General features: G+C 39.4%; 2 protein-coding genes across 7 annotated transcripts in view; one reads left to right on the top strand and one right to left on the bottom strand.

Annotated features, from left to right (window-relative positions):
• RNF170 (ring finger protein 170) overlaps window positions 1–917 on the bottom strand; it is a 57376-nt gene extending 56459 nt beyond the window's left edge. For 2 of the 6 annotated variants that reach the window (XM_069075796.1, XM_069075800.1), the window contains exon 1: window positions 156–487. The gene's annotated coding sequence lies outside the window, so the exon portion shown is untranslated. Of the gene's footprint in view, window positions 1–155; window positions 646–787 lie in introns of those variants that run through there. The other 4 variants (XM_069075799.1, XM_069075802.1, XM_069075797.1 and 1 more) reach the window with 4 other exon arrangements.
• Window positions 918–1023: 106 nt separating this feature from the next.
• HOOK3 (hook microtubule tethering protein 3) overlaps window positions 1024–23529 on the top strand; it is a 126028-nt gene continuing 103522 nt past the window's right edge. The window contains exons 1-2 of the mRNA XM_069075795.1: window positions 1024–1469; window positions 15850–15935. Of these exons, the coding sequence (XP_068931896.1) occupies window positions 1413–1469; window positions 15850–15935 (143 nt within the window). The 5' untranslated portion in view covers window positions 1024–1412. The remainder of the gene's footprint in view (window positions 1470–15849; window positions 15936–23529) is intronic.

Here is a 23529-nt window from a genome sequence, read left to right as displayed (position 1 = left end):
TAACCATTTGTGACAACCACATCTTGCCCCCTCCTCCAAGAAGCCAAGGGGACTGAGAGAGCTAAGTAGCCGCAATGCTGACGGTGGGAAAGAGCGGGGGACCCCAATTCTCCAGAGTGCGTGCCGGGGAAGGAGCTCCAGGCCTAAATACTCACCCACCACCAGGAGCGGCAGCCACCTGCCCACACCTCCTCCCAGTCCTTGAGGCCCCAGAGAATCAATGAAAAGGCCCAGGGAAGGGGCCGACTGGGCTCCACACCAAGGAAGGCCGGCAGGGGCGCGGGGACGGGGGCCCCATCACGCACCTCGGGCGGCCAGTCCGTGGCGGGCCGGCCCCGGGACGCGCACCTGGTCCAGCCTCCAGTTATCTCCGCTCGGCGCTTCGGAGGCGCAGGCCTGGGGAAATCCGGCACAACGTCCCGGGCCCGGAAGAGGCTCCGGCGCGACTCCCACGCAGGCGATCTGCCAGGCCCCTTAAGGATGAGGCGGACTCCGAAGCCGGAAGACTTGCTCCCGACCGCCTCAGGGCTGCCCAGCAACGGGTGACTCCCCCCCCCCCCCCCAGTCCCGCTCCCCTCCCGCTCTCCAGCTCCCTCTGGAGGAGGAGCAGGAGGAGAGAGCAAGAGAGCGGCCCGGGGGCGGGGGCGGGGACGGGACCTGGGCGGGGGTGTGGCGGAACCGGTCTAAAGGGGTACGTGGGAGGAGCCACAGATCCCTGGCCAGGGACGGAGGGAGCGCGCGGCCGTGCGCCCCCTGAGAGCCGGCAGCGGGGCGGGAGCGCGCGTACCTTTCTCAACAGCTGACAAAGCAGAACGTCAATTTCAGTTGACTAAGAGAGAGAGAGATTATTTCCGGCGACTTGCCCCGCTACCCCTCCCCCAGCAACAGTCACTGGTTCATATTTTATTTATTCATATACTGAGGTTTCCCCATCACTGCTAGCGCAAGCGCAAATCCCAAGCGTCCGCGAAGGGGGTAGGGTAGGAGTGAGTAGACAATCCCCGGTCCGCGCGTGCGCGTCGAGCACGCAAGAGGCGCCGGGTGTCAGGGTCGCGCGCTTACGTCGTTGACGGCTCGGACCGACTGGCCGGCGAGGAATGTGATTGTGCGCAGTGGGGGCGGCAGCGGCCGCAGCCACAAGCTGGCTGGGGAGGAGGGATAGTCCAGCGGACTGCGGGCGTGGTCGAGAACGCGCAGAGCCGGCGCGCAGGCGGGAGCTGGACGTGGGGAAAGAGCGGTGACGGGCCCGGGGCCGTTTCAAGGGCCGGGGGGAAGCGTAGGCGGTAGGAGTGGGCAGGGGAGGCCGGCTCAGCGGCCCGGACTCTCCGGACACAGGCCGCGGCGGCGGTGGCGGTGGTGGTTTCCGGCTCGGCGGGGAGGGTGGTGCCGCCGCCTGGACTCCAGAGTGGAAGATGTTTAACGTGGAGTCCCTGGAGCGGGTGGAGCTGTGCGAGAGCCTCCTCACCTGGGTACGTGACCCCAGTAGCCGGACGTTCATCCCATCTTCGGTGCTTTTCACATTACGGGCGGGGGAGAAGGGGGGACTGAAGAAGGGGGAGCACCCCGGGCGGTGACACCGTCATATCCGGGCGGGCGGGGGCCGCGTCGACACCCGGGTTCGCCCCCCCATTGCTACCCTTACGGCCCCCACCGCACCTCGATGACGAGGAGATGGGGTGGGAGCCTTGGGGACCATGTCCTGGTCCGCTCGAAGTTCAGTCTAGCGCGATGTCCGACGTGGAAACAGGTTCTGTGGAGGGTAATGAACCGGGCGTCAACGATACTTTAATTAAGGAGGTTGTTGGCTGCTTGTGAAAGGCTCTAGAGCTTCACTCTCCTGCTTAGCCTGGCTCGCAAAGCCTTTTCCTTCCACGTATCCCAGTGAAGCCAAGAGAACATTACTCGAGGAGGGGTTCATGGTAGTAATCATAGTCTTTGTTTCATCTGAAACCTTGCAATGCCAAGAAGGTACTGGGGGCTTTAAAAAGGCGGTGCAGTGGATAGGGTCTTCGGCCAAGAAGACTCGAATTCAAATATGGCCTCAGACACTTACTAGCTGGGTGACTCTAGGCAAGTCACTTAACTGTTTTGTCTCAGAGGAGTAACTGTAAAATGAGCTGGAGAAAGAAATGGCAAATCACTCCATTATCTTTGCCAGGAAAACCCCAAATGGGGTCATGAAGAGTTGGACACCACTGAAACGAATGAACAACAACGAATTTGCCCCTCTGGCTCTGGGACATCCGCCTTGGGAGCAGAAGGTGTCTTACACTTAAAGGCCCATGAAAATCACACAGGAGTAGATAGATGCGTCTACTTATACATATCTCACTCTTTTTCCGGGGGTCCTGAGTTTGTTTAGGATGAGAGGAATGCTTGAAGGCAGTTGAAATAGTGTACATTTTGAGCAGAAAGGAAGGAAGAGCTGAAGACAAGTGTGGAGTAGTCAGAAGATTTGGGAGTCTGTAAAGATGTCATAGAGCATTTGGGATCCAGGTAGTTTTAAATTGCTTTATGCTTTTGTTCTCAAGTTCTCCTTAAGAATATAAACTGGTAAAGTGTGCCTAATGGGAATTTAAACTACTTGCTGCTGTAAAAGCAGTACATTGCTACATTGTACTGTGATAGAGAAACTGTAATAGCGCATAATTATAAGATTTTCATACAAAGTAACTTCATGATTTACATATTCCAGTGTTCTACGAGCTAAATCTTGGGGAATTGGAGGGGTGGGGAGACAGTTACCAGCAGTAAAAGTTTGATGTAATGTGATAGGTTGGAAGTTACACCTATAAGTTCAACTAAATATCCTATACTCAAACCAGTACTGCTGGAAGAAAAGTTCAGCTGCGCTTCACTACACATTTGTTACCATTCTCACCTGGCACCTCATTGCTGTGTCCCAGTACTTTTACTCACTGTGAACAGCATTCTAATTGTGCTGTCTCCAGCTATTGTTTTTCCATAACTGCCCTTCTCAAGCAGTCTACACCATCTTGCTTCCCTTTCCAGCAAAAGACTTTGCTCCATTATTCACCAAAAAAACCTTAAGTCATCAATTAGGATCCCTCCCTCCTTTCTGGTTCTACACAGAATTCATGTCAGCAGCTTGTCCCTTCAGTTATCTCTTATCCTTAATTTGCAGCTCATTCTTACCCACTGTGTCTTTGTTGCTTTCAAACATGCTTAGATCTCTCCCATCCTTAAATCTACCTGATCCCACCTTTCCCTTAAGTTGACATCTTATTCCTCTCTCTTTCATAGCCATACTAATAGAAAAAGCTGTCTATACTCATTATTTTCTTTCTCCCTTTTCACTTTTTCCTTTGAGTCTCATCCCCCTGAGTGAACTGAAACTACATTATCTATAGTCATGAATGATTTTTTTTAATTTTTATTGGTATTTTTTGCTTTGACGTCCTGTATTCCTTCCCCTCCCCTCTTTAAGAGAGCTCTTCATTCTAACAGAAAATTCTAAAATGGTCCCTTAATTGTTAAATCCCATAGCCTTTTCTCCCACCTTATTCTTCTTGTCTTCTCTGCAGTATCTGCCACTATTGACTCCCTTTACCTGAGTATTCTTCCTGAATGTTTGTGACCCTCATCCATCAAAATTCTTTTTCTACCTGTTAGTTAGACTGATCCTTTGTAGGATCATCATCTTTGTCCTGCACCCTAACCATAGCATGATCACCAAGCTTTGCCCTGGGACCTCTTTATGTATTTCTCTGCACTGTATCTCCTCAGTTTCTATAACTTTTTGCTGATGACTCCCAGATCTTCATACCCAGAACTTTTGTCTTTTTGAAACTCCATCAACACTTAACTGCCTGTGGGATGTCTCCACTTGGGCTGCCCATAAGCAATTTAATTTACTATATTTTGTTTTCTATCATCATGTTACGTATATGTGCCAACCTGTACTTCTACGATGTGGGAAACTGATGCTGCCAATGAATAAAACTAAGACTGTTCTCAGATACAAACTAGGACTCAACAGAAATTCTGGGTAAAATAAACGGAAGATGAAACAAGGAAAAAAGGGGGGAGGGGGAGCACAACTAAGTGGCACAGTGAGTAGAGAGTACCAGCCCTGAAGTCAGGAGGACCTGAGTTTAAATGCAGCCTCAGACACTTGACACTTACATAGCTGTGTGACCTTGGGCAAGTCACTTAATCCCAATTGCCTTGCCGTCCCCCCTCTAAATGCCTCAAACAAAAGAACTAAATATCTTGCCCGTAGACCTTCTTCCTCCTTCCCTGTTTCTACTGAAAGTGCTACCAGTCCAGTCACCCTAATTTGCAGCTGAGGAGTGGTCCTCCACTCTTCCTTCTCTCATTATTTACCAACAATTCTCAATTCTTCAACATCTCTTACTATTCTGTATTCACACTAGTCACTTTAAAAAAAAAAAATGCTTAGTTTTCAACATTCACTTCCATAAGATTTTGAGTTTCAAATTTTCTCCCCATCTCTCTCCTCCCTTCATCCCAAGATGGCATGTAATTTGCTATAGGCTCTACATATACATTCATATTGAACCTATTTTCACATTAGTCATGTTGTAAAGAAGAATTAGAACCAGTAGGAGAAACCATGAGAAAGAAGAAGCAAACAAAAAGAGAGCAAATAGTATGCTTCCATCTGCATTCAGACTCCATAATTCTTTTTCTGGATGTGGATGGCATTTTCCATCATGAGTGTTTTGGAGTTGTCTTAGATCCTTGTATTGCTGAGAAGAGCTAAGTCTATCGAAGTTAGTCATTGCACAGTGTGGCTCTTAATGTGTACAATGTTCTCCTGGTTCTGCTCACTTTGCTCAGCATCAGTTCATTAAAGTCTTTCCAGGTTTTTCTGAAGTCTGCCTGCTCATTATTTCTTACAGCACAATAGTATTCCATTACATTCATATACCACAATTTGTTCAGTCATTACCAAACTGATGGGCTTCCCCTCAGTTTCTTATTCTTTACCACCACAAAAATTGCTACTATGAATATTTTTGTACATGTAGGTCCTTTTCCCATTTGTCTGATATCTTTGGGATACAGACTTGGTAGTAGTACTGCTGGATCAAAGGGTATGTCCTTTGTATGGTTGTCCTTTGGGCATAGTTCCAAATTGCTCTCCAGAATGGTTGGATCAATTCACAATTCCACCAACAATGAATGCATTAGTGTTCCAATTTCCCCACGTCTCCAACACTTATCATTTTCCTTTTCTGTCATATTAGCTAGTCTGACAGGTGTGAGGTGATACCTCAGAGTTTTAATTTGTATTTCTCTAATCGGTAGTGATTTAGAGCATTTTTTCATGCGACTATAAGATAACTTTAATTTCTTCATCTGAAAACTGCCTGTTCATATTCTTTTAGCATTTATCAATCGGGGAATGACTTACATTCTTATAAATTTGATGCATTTCTTTATATATTTTAGAAATGAGGCCTGTATCAGAGACACTGGTTGTAAAAATTCTTTCCTAGTTTTCTGCTTCCTTCCTAATCATGGGAAGTCAAAGTCACATTGACTTTGTGCAAAAATTTTTCAGTTTAATCTAATAAAAATTATCCATTTTGCATTTCATAATGTTCTCTATCTCGTGTTTGGTCATAAATTTTTCTGTTCTCCATAAATCTGACAGGTAAACTATTCCTTCCTCTCCCAATTTGCTTATATATCAGCCTTTATATCTAAATCGTGTACCCATTTTGACTTTATTTTGGTATACAGTGTAAGATGTTGGTCTATACCCAGTTTCTGCCATATTATTTTCCAGTTTTCCCACCAGTTTTTGTCAAATAGTGTGTTCTTATCCCAGAGGCTGGAGTCTTTGGGTTTAGCAAGCAATAGATTACTATCATGATTGACTGATGTGTCTTATGTACCTAACTTATTCCATTGTTCCACCATTCTGTTTCTTAACCAGTACCACGTAGTTTTGATGCTTACTGCTTTATAAAACAATTTAAGATCTAGTACAGCTAGGCCACCTTTCCTTGCATTTCTTTTCATTAATTCCCTTGATATTCTGGACCTTTTGTTTTTCCAGAAGAGTTTTGTTATTATTTTTTTTCTGGCTCTATAAATAATTTTTGATAGTTTTATATGGCAGTGAATAGGTAAATTAATTTAGGTAGAATTGTCATTTTATTGTCTCAGCCTACCCATGAACAACTGATGCTTTTCCAGTTATTTAGATCTGACTTTATTTGTGTGGAAAGTGTTACAGTCACTTTAGTACAGGCCTTCATTGTCTCTTTCCTGGACTATTGCCTTCTCCTAATTGGCTTCCCTTTATCCAGTCTTTTTCTTCTCAAATCCATTCTGCCAAAATGATCTTAAAGCACAGGTCTTGCAGCTATTTCTGTGCTCAAGAAGCTTCAGTATCTTTTATCACCAGTGCCTTCATGTCACACCTCTTTAGAATAGACCTCTTTAGCATTTAAAGTCCTTATTAATCTGACTCTAGCCTAACTTCTCGGACTAAATAATCCCCTTCATGCCTCATGTGTTCTAGCTAAACTGTACTACTTGTTCTTCTCCATATGTCACTTTCCATTTCTCACTTCCATGCTAGTTCAACTAGAATCAAGAAGACCTGAATTCAAATCCTGCTTCAGACACTATGTGAGCAAATCACTTAATTTCTCTTAACCTCAGTTTCCTCATTTGTGAAATGGAGCCAATATTAGTACCTACCTCACAGAGTTATTATGAGGACTAGAAGACATAATATTTGTAAAGCACTTAGGAAAGTGTCTGGCATATACCGTGTTTCCTCGATAATAAGACACTGTCTTATTAAATTTTTTGGACAGAAAAACACCAGAGGGCTTATTTTCAGGGGAGGGCTTATTTTAATGAACATTGACAGCAATTTTAATAAACAGGTAAATGTGAACAAAAAAATGTACCTTTATTCAATAATGAATTCAATAAAGAACAGGATGACGCGCTCACTGCTGCAGCTCTGATTGGATGCAGCTCGGAGCGTGACGTGCGTTTCACGGGGGGGGGGGACGGTGCATACAGAGGGTACCGTAATGTAGCGTGTAGCGCAGGGGATCACCTTCACTACAGTAGCAATCTCAATAGGGCTTATTTTCGGGAGAGGGCTTATTTTAGAGGAATCTTACACAGTAAGGGGAGGGCTTATTTTAGGGATAGGTCTTATTATCGGGGAAACACAGTAATATAATAGCATTTAATAAATACTTATTTCCTTCCTTGCACAGGATGCACACCCCCTTCCCCTCAATCCATGCATCCCATTCTCACTTCTGCCTCTTGGAAACCCTAGTTCCTACCAAGGTTCAGCCTTGAGTAACAAGGCTGTAACAAGTAACACCACCTCCAAGAGGACTTTTCTGCTCCTAATTGTTAGTGCCCCACTCCCTCCTGTCACCAGGTATTTATTTTGTATTTATCTTCAGTATGATTTATTTATGAATATGTATCACACAAGTACAGTAACCTTTTTTGTGTTCTGTACTCCTTTAGCAGTTTGGTGAGGCTTATGAACCACTTGTTTGATAATATTTGAAAATGCATAAAACACGTAAGATTACAAAAGAGACCAATTATATTAAAATACAGTTACCAAAATATTTTAAAAGCAGGTTGATGGGTTCTAGGTTAGAATGTAAGCTACTTAAAAAGAGGAATTGCCTCACCATTGTATTTGTTTCCTAAGGAACCTAGCACAGTGCCTAGAATATAGGTGCTTAATAAATGCTTGTTGATTGAACACTAGAAGTATACAGTGGTTCCACTGTACTATGTATAATTGGCAATTCTGAAAGTATAATAAGAACAGGTGAGAAATCTTGTTTTAAAAGGTTGATTTTGAGGGTGGGAGCAGGAGGCTGGTATAAGAAGGAATAAGATTTAAGGTTTGATAAGGTATATGAAAGCTAAGGGATACTTTTGGGTGATATGTGGAAGTAGATTTGTCAGTGGTTTGGATACAAAGAGAGAAGGGAGAGGATTTGAGAGTATTTGCTTCAGAAACTGAACAAATTGTACCTTCGTTGTGGTAGAAAAATGAGGAAGCAGATACAGAGATCAATTGAGAATAGTGATAGTCTAATAGAAACAAATCGTCTAGATTTAGGTAAATTTTAAGGTCATACTCCTAGATATGATTTAATGCAAATGCGAAAAGCAATACTAAAAGTACCCCTGGGCAATAACCAATTTGGAGTAGAAAAATGAATAACTATTTTCTAACAATGAGGGAACAAACTGAAAGGTAAAAGCAAATAGAATGGTCTACAACAGGATTTCTGAAATTGATACAGCTAAAGAAACTGATAAGGCTTCAAGGATGTGGTGTGAAACCTGTAAATACTGATTCAGGGGCCCTTAGGGTTTGGGATATCCTAAAGATAAAGGAATTGTCAGGGAAATTTTTGGTACAAAATAGAGGAATTTAAATCTTGTCTTACTAAAAATGTATGCTCTCCTCCAATCACAGAGCCATCACTTCTTTTGTAGACTGTTGCAGTAGCCTCCTAATTGTTTTACTTTCTTCAAGTTACTTTCTCTTATCTCTTCTCTACATAGCCAGTGAAGTGATTTTCCTAAATGGCAACCATATTTCTTCCTTCCCCCTCCTCATAAACTCTTATTGCCTTAAAGATCAAACAAAATCATTTGATTGTCATTTAAAACTCTTCAGAACCTAGTGCTTTCCTACCTTCCCAGTCTTTTTTACATTCTCACTCCCCTCCACACATTCTACTGTCCCATCATTCTGTTCTGCTTTCAGTTCCTCACATACAACACACAATAATTTGTATGCCTTTTATCCATCTTTTGTTGCCCATACCTAGATGCATTCCTTCTTCATTGCCTTCTCTTGAAAATTTAGCACAAGTACCACCTTCTACATGAATACTTTTCTGACACCCCTCCAAAACCTCTTTGTATTCATTTTGTGTATAACCTGTATATACTTATATGTGTTTATTCTGGCTCCCCCTTACTATAATGTAAGCTTTCTGAAGGGAAGGACTGTTAACTTTGGTCTTTTTATCTGTCACATTATAGACCCATTATTAATACTAGTTTGATTTTTAGAAGGTTTTCATGTCATAAACATTTTGATACATAATTTTATATTAAATATTTTAGAGGAGAAAATCTTGCAATATTTGAAATATCAAAAATTCTTCAAATGACTTGATATGTCACTAAGAAAGTGTTCTAGAATATAAGTAAAAGGATTAAAGAAGGTCAAAATTATCCACTTTCAGAGATTTAAAAGAGGTAGAAAAGTCAGGGAAAATAAGATTGAAAACATATAGTCTTTTTTGATGGTCATTGCAGAACTAAGCAAAAATTTGTAGTGAGGAATATAAAAGATAAATGGAGGTAGATTATGAGTGAAAAATTTGAGGGGAAGAGTGAACACAGTCTTATTCTATCTTTCTAAGATTTGTTGTTCACTCATTTCATTTGTATCCAACTCTTCAATATCCTATTTGGAATTTTCTTGGCAGAGATACTGAAGTGGTTTTCCATTTCCTTCTCCAATTTATTTTACAATTCTGAGGCAAACAAGGTTAAGTGATTTGTTCAGGGTCACACAACTATTAAGTGTCTGAGTTCAGATTCTAACCAAGGAAGATGAGTTTTCCTGACTCTAAGCCCAAGGTTCTATCCCCTTCACCATCTAGATGTCCTTGGGTAACACTTTAAAATGATTTTTCATAAAAGGTTTGAGATTTCTTTTGAAATTGCCTTATATTCTCATTTAGTTATTAACAAAGAAAAAATGACATTTTAAATAACTAGTAGGAGAGATATTTTATGCTTGTATTTTTTGCAGGTTCTAGTTATTTATGCTTTATGAAAGATACATCTAGTTTTTCTAGTTAACTCTTTTTTTTTTTTTAAAGCAATCGGGGTTAAGTAACTTGCTCAAGGTTACGCGGCCAGGTGTTTCTGGGTGGGTGCTAAGTGTCTGAGCCCGGGATTCGATCTCCAGGTTTATCTCAACACTGGAGCCGGTGCTCTTACTTGCTGTGCTATCTGGCCACCCCTCTAGTTAACTCTTAACTTTAGTAAAAATTCATCTCTCGGGGGGCAGCTAGGTGGCACACTGAATAGAGCACTGGCCCTGGAGTCAGGAGGACCTAGACACTTAACACAAAAACTAGACATGTGACCTTGGGCAAGTCACTTAACCCCAATTGCCCTCCAAAAAAAGGCAAGAAAAAAAATTCGTCTCTCTAGTTAATCATCAGTTTTTGTATTGATTTGTGAGAAACAGAATCACAAAGTCTTAGATGAGAAAGAGACCTTACTCCAGCTACCTTATATTGCAATCCCAGAAGCCTCAGATTAGAGAGAATAAATAACTTGTTCAAAACAAAGCGTGGAACTGAGGTCTTCTTAAAAATTCAATGTTCTTTCCACCAAACTTATAGGTCCTCAGTTACTAATGTCCTGTACCTGTTAAAAATATTCTCAGTTATTACTCATCTAGCTTTATTTTTGCGTTAATACTTTCTAGTGAGTTCATTATTGTGGGAATGAGTAGTTTGACATATATGGGTTACTATTTGCCATCACTAAACATCCCTGATCCCATATGCACTGGCAGGCAATTTTTGAGTCTTTTCTAGTGCCTAAAAAAAAAAATACAGTTTTCTTGTGGTTTCTAATGAATTAGGAGGAATTAAGTAATTCTGTAATTATTTCCTTAGAGAACATGAATGATATAAAGGCACAGTTTTCACAAATAATAAAAGAGAATGGAGACTTTTCCCCAAAAATAATACCTTCCTTCACAATCCTGTGATCAAGACTACTATAAAATTCATTTTGGGTGTGAGAATTTTTTTTTCCCTGTCCAGAATTGTTATTCCAGCTGCATGGGGAGTTCTTGGGTATAGAAACTTCCTCTGATAATGCAGATTGGCACCTTTTCTGTAATTTATATCCTGGAAGATTTGCCTGTGGGTATAGAGAGGGTGACTGATTACGCATGGTCTCAGAGCTAGTATGTCTCAGACATAGGACTTGAACACAGGTATTCTGATTTTAATACTGACTATCCTTTAAGCCTTGTGAGAAACTAAAATAATTGAGTACATGCTGAGTTTCAGAACCATAGGCTGTACAATCTCAACTTTTTGCCGTGGTCCTTTGGTAGTCTAAACCAAGGGTGGGGAACCTATAGCCTCGAGGTCACATGTGACCCTCTAGGTCCTCAAGTGAGGCCTTTTGACTAGATCCAAGTTTTATAGAATAAATCCTTTTATTATGGGGATTTGATCTGTAAAGTTTGAATTTAAAGGGTCATGCTTGAGGACCTAGAGGGCCACATGTGACCTCAAGGCCGCAAGTTCCCTACCCTTGTCCAAACTGTTATTGCCATTAATATTTTTTAAGTGTTTATAAATTCTGAGAATGTGTCATTTTTTGAAATTCATGAGTGGCTCAAGCAAACTAGTCTGGATAGTTAGGGCAAACTGTAAAACAGGGCTATGTTTTTGACTCAGAGGGTGGGGAGGAAGGCTGTAGAGTTGACATTTTCAAGTATATCCTGCTAAGCTTGTCCCATTTATTTGGGTGTTGCATTTAAACTGAGGAAGGCAAGGCACTAAATTAATGGAACTAATGGGATAAGAACCAGGTTTCATCATGAGCGTTTCTTCTGTTGGTCAAGATTGAAACATTTGTGTTTTGTACCTGGTAATTGGTAGATTTGCAGTAAATAATAGTAAGACCTCATTTTTCCAAATCCTTGGTAAATTAATTGTTCTAGTCACAGCCACAAACTTGGAGTTATCCTTGATTTTTCTTCTCCCTTATATCCCTTCCAGCTTGTCAGGTATCCTATCTTTTATCACTGAAATATCTTTTCCATTCATTTCTTGATTTAACCATTTGTTCCCATTGCGAGGGCTGATGTATTACTACTCACAAATATGATCTAAAAAGCAGTAATTCAAAAGATCTTCAGATTCTGATCTCTCTCCTACCCCCACCCTTTGCTTCCAGCTCACATCTTCTGATACATCATAATTCTGATATTGTTGCTCCATTACTACTGAATAAATGTGAGCTCCTTGGCCGACAGTCGAGAAAAAGTGGATTTGGAGTCAGGGGACCAGGACTCTCATCTCAATCCTACTGTTTACTATCTCTGAAACCTTAAGCAATTCATTTATTCTCTTGGCTTCAGGGCTTCAATGTTTTCTGTTATGTAAGGGGAGGGGATTGGATTGTCTAAATTACCTTCCAGCTTTTAAATCTATGACCCTGTCTATAATCCTGCACATTTTGGCTTCATCCTATCTATCTTTTCCAGCCATTCTAACTCGCCTGTAATCGGTTCTAGCACAATTGAACTATTCATTGGTCTCTGAACTCGCTCTGTGCTGTCCTCTGGAGCTTCCATTGCTTTCGTCTCCTCATTCTAATTTTTGAATCTCATAGAACCTTCTAGGTCCAGCTCATATACTACCTCTTCAGTGATGATGATGATAACTAACTGTGTGCTATAACTAACTATAACACTATGTGCTGAGTTATAAATATTATTTCATTTGATCCTCCCAACAACCCTGGGAGGTTGGTGCTATTATTATCCACATTCTACAGTTGAGGAAATTGGGACGGACAGAGGTTAAGTGACTTGCCCACGATCACACAGCTAGCAAATGTTTTACATGGGATTTAAACTCAGGTTTTCTTGACTCCAGGCCCAGTGCTGTATCCACTGCACCTTCTAGCCACCCATGATCTCTGTGGCCAGAATTGATCTTCCGCTAAATTCTTAATACTATCTACATTTGACCCTCCTGTGAAATCTCAGAATACCTATTTCTGATAATGCTGTCTCTTGCTTGCTCATTTACCCTACGTGAGGTCAGGAGCACTGTCTTATTTGTAGTTGGAGAGGACTAAACTTGAAATTAGACCTCTGTTCAAATGCTGCCTTGGACACTAGCTGTGTGAAGAACCATTTTGGTGAATCTCAGTTTCCTCATCTGTAAGGTAGAAATAATAGTATGTGTAGTGCCTACTTTATAAACCATTTAGTCAAACCCCCTCGTTTTGCAGGAAAGGAAAATGAAGCCCAAAAAGTAGAAATGATATGGCCAGTTATACAGCTAGAACCAGGACTGCAGTTGGTAGCCTCTCTCTCCAAGTCTGCTTTCAGCATTGTTATTGTAGGCTCCATCCCAAAGCAACCATTACTATACGTGCCTCTAAATTATCATGACAGGAGAAATTTCAACTCTGTTGCTCAGAATCTTCATGGACAAGTTACTTAGATTCTCCTCTCAGAACTGATACTTGGGGGCGACTAAGTGGTGCAGTGAATAAAGCACTGGCCCTGGAGTCAGGAGGACCTTAGTTCAAATCCTGCCTCAGACACTTAACACAAAAACTAGCCGTGTGACCTTGGGCAAGTCACAACCCCAATTGCCGTCCCCCCCCCAAAAAAAAAGAACTGATACTTGAAGCTCCCTTCTGTCTGCAAACTATTTTTTTCCCACTTTGATAGCAAGGTCCAAGATCTCTCTGCCTTAGCTGATGGGAAGGTAGGAGAAAAATAGGCATATTAGTGTTAGTTCTGCTTTGCATTTTATTTTTTCTCAAAAATTTTTATTATGAACTTTACAAACATCAACACACATATAAAGAATACAAAAAGAGAATTGTCTATAAAACCATCTGTTGTATGTGTGTATGTGCATGTATATAGTTTATTTCTAAGTATGTTAACATTATTTTCAAATTTGATTCCTTTAATAAAAGTTTATTTTATTTCCCTCCCACCTCCTCCCCACATTGGAAAGAAAAACAAAACTCTTGTAACAAATATGCATAGTCAAACGAAGAGGTGATCACCTCTGACATGCTTCCTTATCAGTCCACCTGCAGTCATGGTTGTTCATGGCATTGAATAGAATTCTGGAAGCCTTTCAGAGTTCTTTGTCTTTACTATATTGTTGTTACTCCATAAAGTATTTTTGAACTTCTCACTTCACTTTGATTTTATATAAGAATCATAAAAGTCTCTTAAAGTTTCCCTGAATCTGTAGTTTTAACCCAGATTTTTTGGTTGGTGTTTTTTTTGTTTTGTTTTTTTTTTTTGTTATTAACAAGGGAATCATATGAAAACTTAGGTAAAAGGTCTGTGATGTAGTTTTGCTTTGATGTGATTTTATGTGTTTTGTAGATGTATTATATGAGATTCTGGGTCTTCCTTATAGCATATGGTATATAAGGATCATTTCTTATGACATAATATTTCATTATATTCATATTCCATGATTTGTTCTGCCATTCTTCCACTTGATGGACACACTTTATTTTTAGTTCTCTGCTATAACATATAGGGCTGCTAAGTATTTTTGTATATATATTTCCTTTTGCTCCATTTTTTTCATCTCTTTGGGATATATGCTTAGTAGGGGTATTCTTGGGTCAAAGGATATACACAGTTTAATAACTTTAGGGGTAATGTTCCAAATTATTTTTCATAATGACTATATCAATTCACAGATCTACCAACAATTTTACCTGTTTTCTCACATTTTCAGTAACAATTGTTTTCCTTTCTAATGGGTATGAGGTAGAACCTCACATTCTAGAGCATTTTTTTATGTGGTTGTTTATAGATTGAGAATTATCTATATCCTTTATCAATCAAGAAATGGCTCTTGTTCTTATACACTTGAATCAATTCCCTATGTGTCTTAGAAATAGTAACAATAATAATAATTATATATAGGCACTTTAAAGTTTGCAGAGTGATTTGCAAATATCTCATTTGATTCTCACATCAACCCTGGGAGATAGGTGCTACTAATATCCTCATTTTACAGATAAAGAAACTGAGGCTGACAGAGATGAAGTGACTTGTCCAGAGTCACACAGCTAAGTAAAAACTTGAGGATGGATATCAGTCCTTTATCATCTGATGAAAAGATTTTTTTTGCCTGGTTAACTATTGCTATTGTAATTCCCAATGAACTGATTTTGTGCAACAACTTTTAATTTTATACAACAGTTGTCCATGTAAAATTTTATTATCTCTAACCTTACTTTGGTCAAGCACTCATCTTATATCCATACTTGTGAAAGATATATATTTTCTCTTAGAGTATGGAATGATCTTTAAAGGTTTGTCAGATATTTATTTGGAATTTCTTGCATCGTGTACTGTTAGATGTTTTTCTGCCAGATTGTTTAACAGTTTTGGTTGACTCATGTTTATATCAGTAGTTGGTACACTTGGGATTATTTAACTACTATGTTCAATTGCCTCTGAATCTTGAGTAGCTAATTTGTTGTACCCGTGAAAATTTTTTTTTAACCAAATTGTTTTTATTACTTCTTTGTAATATAACTTGGAATCTGGACCACTAGGCCCTTTTGCCTCTACCTTGAATTTAGAACTAATGAAATTCTGTAGCCTTCTTTTTGTCTTTGTTATTTAAACAAGGAATAACGTGTGCCTCAATTGAAATCCAAGCTCTGACTGATAGCATTAGCCAACTAATATTAACATTAGATAAAAGTCTGGATCTGAAACTGACCTTAGGGGCTATCACCCACTTACTTGCATTTCTGAAATAAATTTTTTTTTATGGTGCTAATTTTATGTAGTATTGAAAATTTGTATCAATTCATTCAAGTTTGACAGAAACATTTTTGGTTAATTATTATCATTGACATGACCTGAAATTAGGTCTTTAGCTATAAAGAATAGAATATGTACCTTGAAAGCTAGTTTTAATTTTAGCCTAAAGAATTAATTTTAACCAGTATTATCGTTTGATTGGTAAATAATAAAGTTATTTCTTTTCTTATATACAGATCCAGACATTTAATGTGGAAGCACCATGCCAGACTGTGGAAGATTTAACAAATGGGGTTGTGATGGCCCAGGTGCTTCAAAAGATGTAAGACCAAATTATCTTTATACATGCATAGTAGAACTATTAAATTTACATAATTATTCTGATACTGAGTTTCTTAAGGATTCAAAAGGACTGACCTGATAAATTTGCCTTGAATGTAGAGTTAAACTGTAAGTAGCTATGGAGAAATTTGGTTTTACCTATGCCTAACAGATGGTTAGAGTGCATAGCTCCAAACTGCATTTCAGAAAGGCATGACTAAATTAATTTAGCTATGTTGTTGCTAAATTATAGTGAAATAGAGCTATCTCTTGGTGTCTAGTAGACTGGGCAGATTAACTTCATTGTTTTGGATATGTGAATGACTAAATTTTGTCATGGTGATGAATAAAAATGTTTATATAAGAAATTCTAAATATGAGTCAAAAAATGCATCTTAGCACTAAAGACTGGTCTGTGCCAGTCTTTTTAAACTTTTAACCAAGTGATATTTTTTTTTGTTTTAATAAGAGAATTATATGAAAACTTAGGTTATAAGCCTGTGATGTATTTTTAGTTTGTTGTGATTTTGTGTTTGTGTTGTATTAAATTCTGAGGTCTTCTCTTTCTTAAATTCATGAATAGTTTTTATTTTTAAACCCTTATATATAAGTGGCACATCAGAAAGTGGTTCTGGGTGGGTATGTTAAATTCTCTTGTAAGATAAGATCCCATGTCAAGAGTATTTAATAGCCTTGGCTATAATTAATGGGATTGTTTGGATTTGATTTGACTTTTGAAGGCCTTTTACCTAAGCTTCAAAGTATAACACCTTTACTTTTCCAGATAGCCATTCATTCACAAGATCTTGTGTTTTCTTTCTCCATAGCATCTCCCATGTACTTCTCCTTTGCCGCCACTTTAGGTCAGCCTCTAGTAACCTCTTGCCTGAACAATTGTACCAGCTTCCCAAACAGTGTCTGTGCCTCAAGTTTCTGTCCACTCCAGTTCATTCTCTACATAGCTCAACAGTGATTTTTCTAAAACAAAGGTCTGACCTTGTCACCCCTCTATTAGTAAACTCCAGATGGCTCTAGGATCAAATGCAAATTCCTTTTTGGGCACTCAGAACCTTTACCAATGTAGTTTCTTCCTACACATAATTCCCCTCCATCAATGCTATATTTGAGCTATACTAGGCTCCTTGCTGTTCTTCTTAGTCAATACTTTGTCTCCCATTATTGTGCCTTTGTACTGGCCATCTCCCGTAAGTAGAATGCTCTCCCACCTTTTTCTTCTGGAATTCTTGGTTTCCTTATAATTCAAGTACTACCTTATATGTGAAACCTTTCTTGTTCTCTCCTATCCTATAGCTACTATTACTCTCTTTCTCCCAAAACTATCTTGTATTCATTTTGTATATAAGGGATGATTTGTATAGCACCTACTGTGTGCTAGATACAGTGATAATTGCTTTTTACAGATATTTTATTTAATCCATACAAAAACACCGTGAGACAAATGCAGTTGAGGAAATTGAGTCAAACCGAGGTTATGTGTTTTACCCAAGTTCACACAGCTTGTGGTCCCGGGTCACATTTGAATTCAGGCTTTCCTAATTCAAGACCCAGTGCTGTATCCACTTCCCCACAGGTGTGGGTGTGGGGTGGTTATGTACATGTACATTTATATAGGAACAAATTGTAGATACTTCATAAAGTGTTTGTTGACTAATTGAAACACTTGAAACTTTGATGGTCTTATTACTCAAGAGAAGAAATTCATTAAAAAAAATTTAATTATGTGTTTTTTATGAACAAAAATAAAAATCTATTTTACCCTCGTCCTCCACCCTCACCTCAAGTGCCATGAGGGAATAAAAGAAAAACAAAATCCTTGTAGAAGGTATGCATAATCAAACAACAAATTCTCAAATTGACCACATCCAAAATATGTGTCTCATTCTTCACTATGTCCATTGTTTTCTGTCAGGAGGTAGATGAGATGTTTCCTTATAGATCCTTTGAAATCTTGTTTGGGTATTGCATTGACCAGAGTTCTTTATGTCTTTTAAAATTGTTTATCGTTATAATGTTGTTATTGAACAAATTGTTCTTCAGGTTCTGCTCACTTCACTCTGAATCAGTTCATATAACTTTCCCGGGCTTCTTTGAAATTGTTCCTCTTGTCATTTCTTACAGTGGAATGATAATTCCTTTACATTCATATACCATAATTTGTTTAGCCATTTCCCATTTGATAAAAAATTCCTTCACTTTGTAGTTTTTTGTTTTAATAACAAAGGGAACTGCTTCAGACAAAGTTTTATGCATAGTAATGCTTTTCCTTTTTTTTTTTTGATTTGTTTGAGGTATAGGAATGGTATTACTGAGTCATAGGCTCTGCATGGTTTAGTAACTTTTGAGGCCTAACTCCAAATTGCTTTGCAGAATCCTCAATCAATCCTCAACTTCCACAGTAATTCATTAATTTGCTTGTTTTCTCAAATCCATAGCAACAGTTGCTTTCCTTTACTGTCGTCTTTACCAGACTGATGGAAATGAGGTGGAACCTGAGATGAATGAAAAACCTTTGAGACAGACTTTGTGGATAATTAATAATTTAATAATTAGTCTGGCTAATAATAAATTAATAGCAGTTTCTCCCAGTAATCAAAGACATGAAGAGACTGGAAGCCTTAATATACTTTTTAAAAAGGGGGTACCTCTGAGAGACGAAAATCAACCCTGATTGGTGAACAATTAATGAGGGGTGGGCTAAAAGTTTTCGCTGAGAACGTATGATGAGACTCAGCCATCTCCAGCAGTCTGGACAAAGGAATCCATCTCTGCCCAGACCACTCTTGGTGGTTTTTTCCTTCATGAGCTGCATCACTCTAAACTCTAGTAGTTGGGTACAAGGGCATGAGTTCATTGCTTTGGTCAGAAATTCACCTAGATTAGATTCTATTTACACTCTTAACAGAAGTAAGGTCTAGTTGTTTGGCATTCTGCCCAAGATCTGAGGAGCATGTACCATTCAATTAGGGCAGTCTCCTCTACAGCTATGCCCTTCAGAGATTGGCTGACTGACCTACAGGGTCTTGTCCCTGAATGAGGAAATAAAAAGCCTGGATCCTAATGAATAATGGGTTGCTAATATAGAAAATAATAATTTCCCTCAAAATTCAGTTTTAATGTGCATTTCTCTAATTATTAAAAATTTGGAACATTTTATATGAATTTATTTCAATTTGATATTTTAATTCAGCAAGCATTTTATTAAGTCCTTGCCATGAACTACATGCTAAGCTATAAAATTAGGGATATAGTGGCAAAACAAAAATTAATTCTATTCCCTCAAAGACTTTATTGGGGGGCAGGGGCTGGATAAATAACATTTACAAATACACAATTTATAGAGGGAGAAAGTGCCTCTGTGGGGAGTGATGGTCCAAAAAGGCCTCTTGGTGGAGGTTAAGAGACAGCAATGGTAGAAGTGAAGTGGGAGTGCTTTCTAGGTAGGTGGACAGCCTCTCCAAAGCTGCAAGAGGCAGAGAGAAAATGTCCATTTTGGGTTTAACAAGTCAGCTAGTTTGAATAGAATGTGGCATATTGAAAGAAGAATGAGATGAAATATGGAAAGGAAGGTTGGAACCTAACTGTGAACAGTTTTAAATGCCAAGCTAAGGAATAAACAGTGAGGAACCCCTGAAATTTTTTCATTTCACTAGTGATATGGACAAACCTGTGCTTTAGGAAGATTACTTTGGCATCTGTTTAGAGGACAAATTTGAGAGAGAAGACACTGGAAGCAGGGAGAGCAATTTAAGGGCTGTCATAATCAAGCAAGAAGTAATGATGCCTTATACAAAGGTGATGATAGTATAAATGGAAAAAAGGGAACAGATCCATAAAACATTGTGGAAATAGAGTGGATATTTGGAAAACTGGTTACGGGGGTAGTGAGGAAAAATAAAGAATCAAAGATGTTCAGGATTAAGGGGACTGGAAATATGGGAAGGTAGGTGGTTTACTGGATAAGAGCCACTGGGTCTGAAGTCAGGAAGACCTGAGTTCAAATGGGACCCCAGACACTTACTAGTGTGTGACCCTGAGCAGCTTACTCTGGGATAATAATAGCACCTACCTCTTAGGGTTGTTGTAAGGATCAGATATGATCATTATAAAGTGTTTATGGTGTCTGGCACACTTAGTAAGCACTGTATAAATGTTGGCTATTATTATTAACAGAAAAATGTTGGCTATTATTATTAACATTTGAAATGAAGGACGAGTTTTGTGGGGAAAATAATAAATTCTGGTTTTGGATACAAGTTTGAGGTGCTTATGGACAATCCAGATAGAGATTCCCAGAGCAGAGCTGGTGATTTGGGACTTGAGCTCAAGAAAGAGATCATAAACCTGAATTTGGAACTGGAAGTGATGTTACAGGGTCATCTTGTCTATCTCCTTTATTTTACTGATGAGGGCATTGAAGCACAGAGAGGTCAAGTGACTTCCTCTCAGTCTTATAGGCAGTAACTGGTAGGACCAGGGTTCAGACCAAGGCTGTACAGAGATAATTGAATACACTAGGAACTAAGGAGATTACCAAAAGTGTAGGGGTAGAAAAGAACCCAGGATACAATTTTAGTGGATACACCAGGCTAAGGATAAGCTAGGCATGGATGATGATTGTATGTCACTTGGTTTATATTGAATAAGACCTTTGTCAGCAGTCAGATTTGAGTATGACTTTTTAAAATAGGAAGTTGAAACAAAAAACAACAAAAGAATAAGGCCTATCACACCTGTCTGACTCAGTTTCTATCTTGTTGGGTTGTAAGTTTTGGTGGTTATTATTGACTGCTTGATGCATTTCCTACAGTAAATGTCTGACCTTGTTGTTCCCCAGCTCAATCAACTCTATAGGCTCCCTATTGCTTCTAGGATCAGTTATTAACTCCTCTCTTTGACTTTTCATACCCTATCTCCAGCTTAACTTTCCAGCCTTATTATATGTGACTCCCTTCCCCCCACATTGTACATTACAGGCAAATTGACTTTCTTTCTACTCCTCATACACAACACTCCATTTTTAAGCCTTTGTCCTGACTTTTCCGTTTGTTTGGAGTCTACTGCAATCCTCACCCCCACCATTTAGTATTCCACATTCCTTCGAGACACACCTCAACCACTACCTTCTACATGAAATGAAGTCTTTGTTGATTCCCCTTTCTCTTTCCTCCCAGCTCCTAGTGTTCTTCCTTTCAAAATTACCCTGTATTTTGTATATATCATGGAGATATACATATATACACGTGCACATAGATGTGTATCGTGTATTTTTTTTATTCTGAATTTATATATACGTCTTTTATACATACGTGTGTGTGTGTGTGTGTGTGTATGGAGCTCAGAACTCACCTTGTGTCATTGTAATGTGTCACTAAACTTATTTTGGAGGTGATTTTTACTCTAACTTATTTGTACATTGTCTTTGAAATGCACTGAAGTATTTTGAGAGAAGCACTGGATATATTGACCATATGACGGGTATCCTTCTTTCAGAGACACGGCTTAAGTTTTTCATGCCTATAACTAAAGGAAGTAGTGGTATACCTGGGTTTTCCTGTGATTTAGTTGCTATAAGTTTAATGACTACTCAGCTTGCTTCACTTATGCTGATTTAGTGCTTTTTAGATCCTGTGAGTTTCGCTTAGAACTGATCAAGACTAAGCCCTACAAATTCTCCCTAACAGAAGTTTGGGGGACAAGTTTTAAGGTCCTTCTAGGAAGTAGGCTTCTTTCCTTCCTCCTTTCCTCCCTCACTTTTTCTCTTTCTCTTTCCCTCCCTTTCTTTCTTTGTCCCTCCCTCTCTCCTTTCCTCTTTGCTCCTTCCCTTCTTTGGTTCCTCTTTACCTCCCTTCTCTCTGTCTCTTTCCCCCACTCCCTTTTTTTTTTCTCAAAGACATTGCAGTAGTAATATTGAGTGATTAGAAGTTTGAAATAAGAATAGTTATGGTTATAGATTGAGTTTCCTTGAAGTATAGCAAGTTAATTTAATCTGCTTGTCTTATTTTAAGTATAGGGTATGTAGTAATAATTACATATCATATAAAGATCTACACATATGTTTAGAAGCTTTTAAAAGGTTGCACTTCTCCAGTTAATGATAGACTCTAATGTGATCTTCCTCTCTAGCTGGATTGTGTGGGGTTATTAGCTTTTCTACTTACATTTGAACCTCAACTGTTAATAAGTCTAATTCATTATTACCCAAAATACTCTAGCACACACACACAGGGTTCTCATCTCTTTCCCATACCCCCAGCCTGCCTTCTGGCCCAGATTCTAGGGCCCATCAAGAGGAGCCACTACAAAAAGCCCTTCTCCCACAGCTTTATCTTGCTCTTTTGGCTAAATGTTATGCTATCTCACCCATATAGAAGGAATCCCAGAGTGCCTACCCAAATTCCAAACTTCATACCTTCTCCTTCCTTCCAAATGGTGGTGGGCTAGGTTCCCATTCTCCAGTCCTCTACAAAATGGCATGGCCACTCAAACCATTTGTTTGAGCAGTCATCAGCTGTAATGCCACTTAGAGCCCTCAGACATTGCCATTTCACCTGCCAATACACCCCTAGGACCTCCTGTACCTTGCTAACAACCTTCATTTGCCCCCTTAGAACTACCAGACCCTTCTAACTGTCCTGCAGCTAAATCATTCTATATATGTTACCTTCCTGAATTAGAATTCTAGTGAGCTTGTTATGGAACATTGGCTAGTGTTGTAGAAAGGGTGTTTCATTTGATTATATGTGAATCTGCCAGCTTGAGCAGAAGTTAGAATGATTTGTGTTTCATCTTACCAAAGTCTCTATGTGCTTGAATATAGAATAAAGCATCTGATTTGCCTTCATAACCAAAATGAGTTGACCGTTCATAGAGTAGTGAATAATAATTGTATTTATTGTAAGGGTAAAGAGTGCTGGCCAGGTTTGGCATTTTACCAGGAAAAAACAGAATTTCATACTTAAAAAAAAATTTAATCCTTTAATGTTTTAGTTAGATACCAGAGTTGAACTGTGTGAGCATTTTCTGTTTAGAACATTTTGCTGTAAATAGGGGTGTTTTCTTTTCTCTTATTCATTTAGTGCTTCCCTTTTTCTGCCTTTAAAGCTTCTGGATACTGTTTATTAGTTGACTTCTCCAGGCAAGTGTGCCTGTATTTTAAAAGAATAAATAGCATTGGGGCGGCTAACTGGTGCAGTGAATAGAGCACAGCCCTGAAGTCAGGAGGCCCTGAGTTCAAATCCGGCCTCAGACACTTGACACACAAAAACACTAGCCGTGTGGCCTTGGGCAAGTCATTTAATCCCAATTGCCCTACCTTCCACCCTCCAAAAAGCAAAAAAAAAAAGATAAAAACTATTATAGGGGCGGCTAGGTGGTGCAGTGAATGGAACACCGGCCCTGGAGTCAGGAGGACCTGAGTTCAAATCTGGCCTCAGACACTTGATACACTTACTAGCCATGTGGCCTTGGGCAAGTCACTTAACCCCAATTGCCCCACCCTTCCCCCTCCAAAAAGCAAAAAATAAATAAAAAGCATCATTTTTGACCAAAAAGCCTTTCACTTTATATATTTTACA

This window comes from Petaurus breviceps, unplaced genomic scaffold (genome assembly GCF_028583685.1).
Source record: "Petaurus breviceps papuanus isolate PSGF00001 unplaced genomic scaffold, PetGlider_PUasm1.0 90919, whole genome shotgun sequence".
NCBI classification, from domain to species: Eukaryota; Metazoa; Chordata; class Mammalia; order Diprotodontia; family Petauridae; genus Petaurus; species Petaurus breviceps.
Note: the sequence above shows the minus strand (reverse complement) of the source record. Positions and strands in the feature narration are given on the sequence as shown.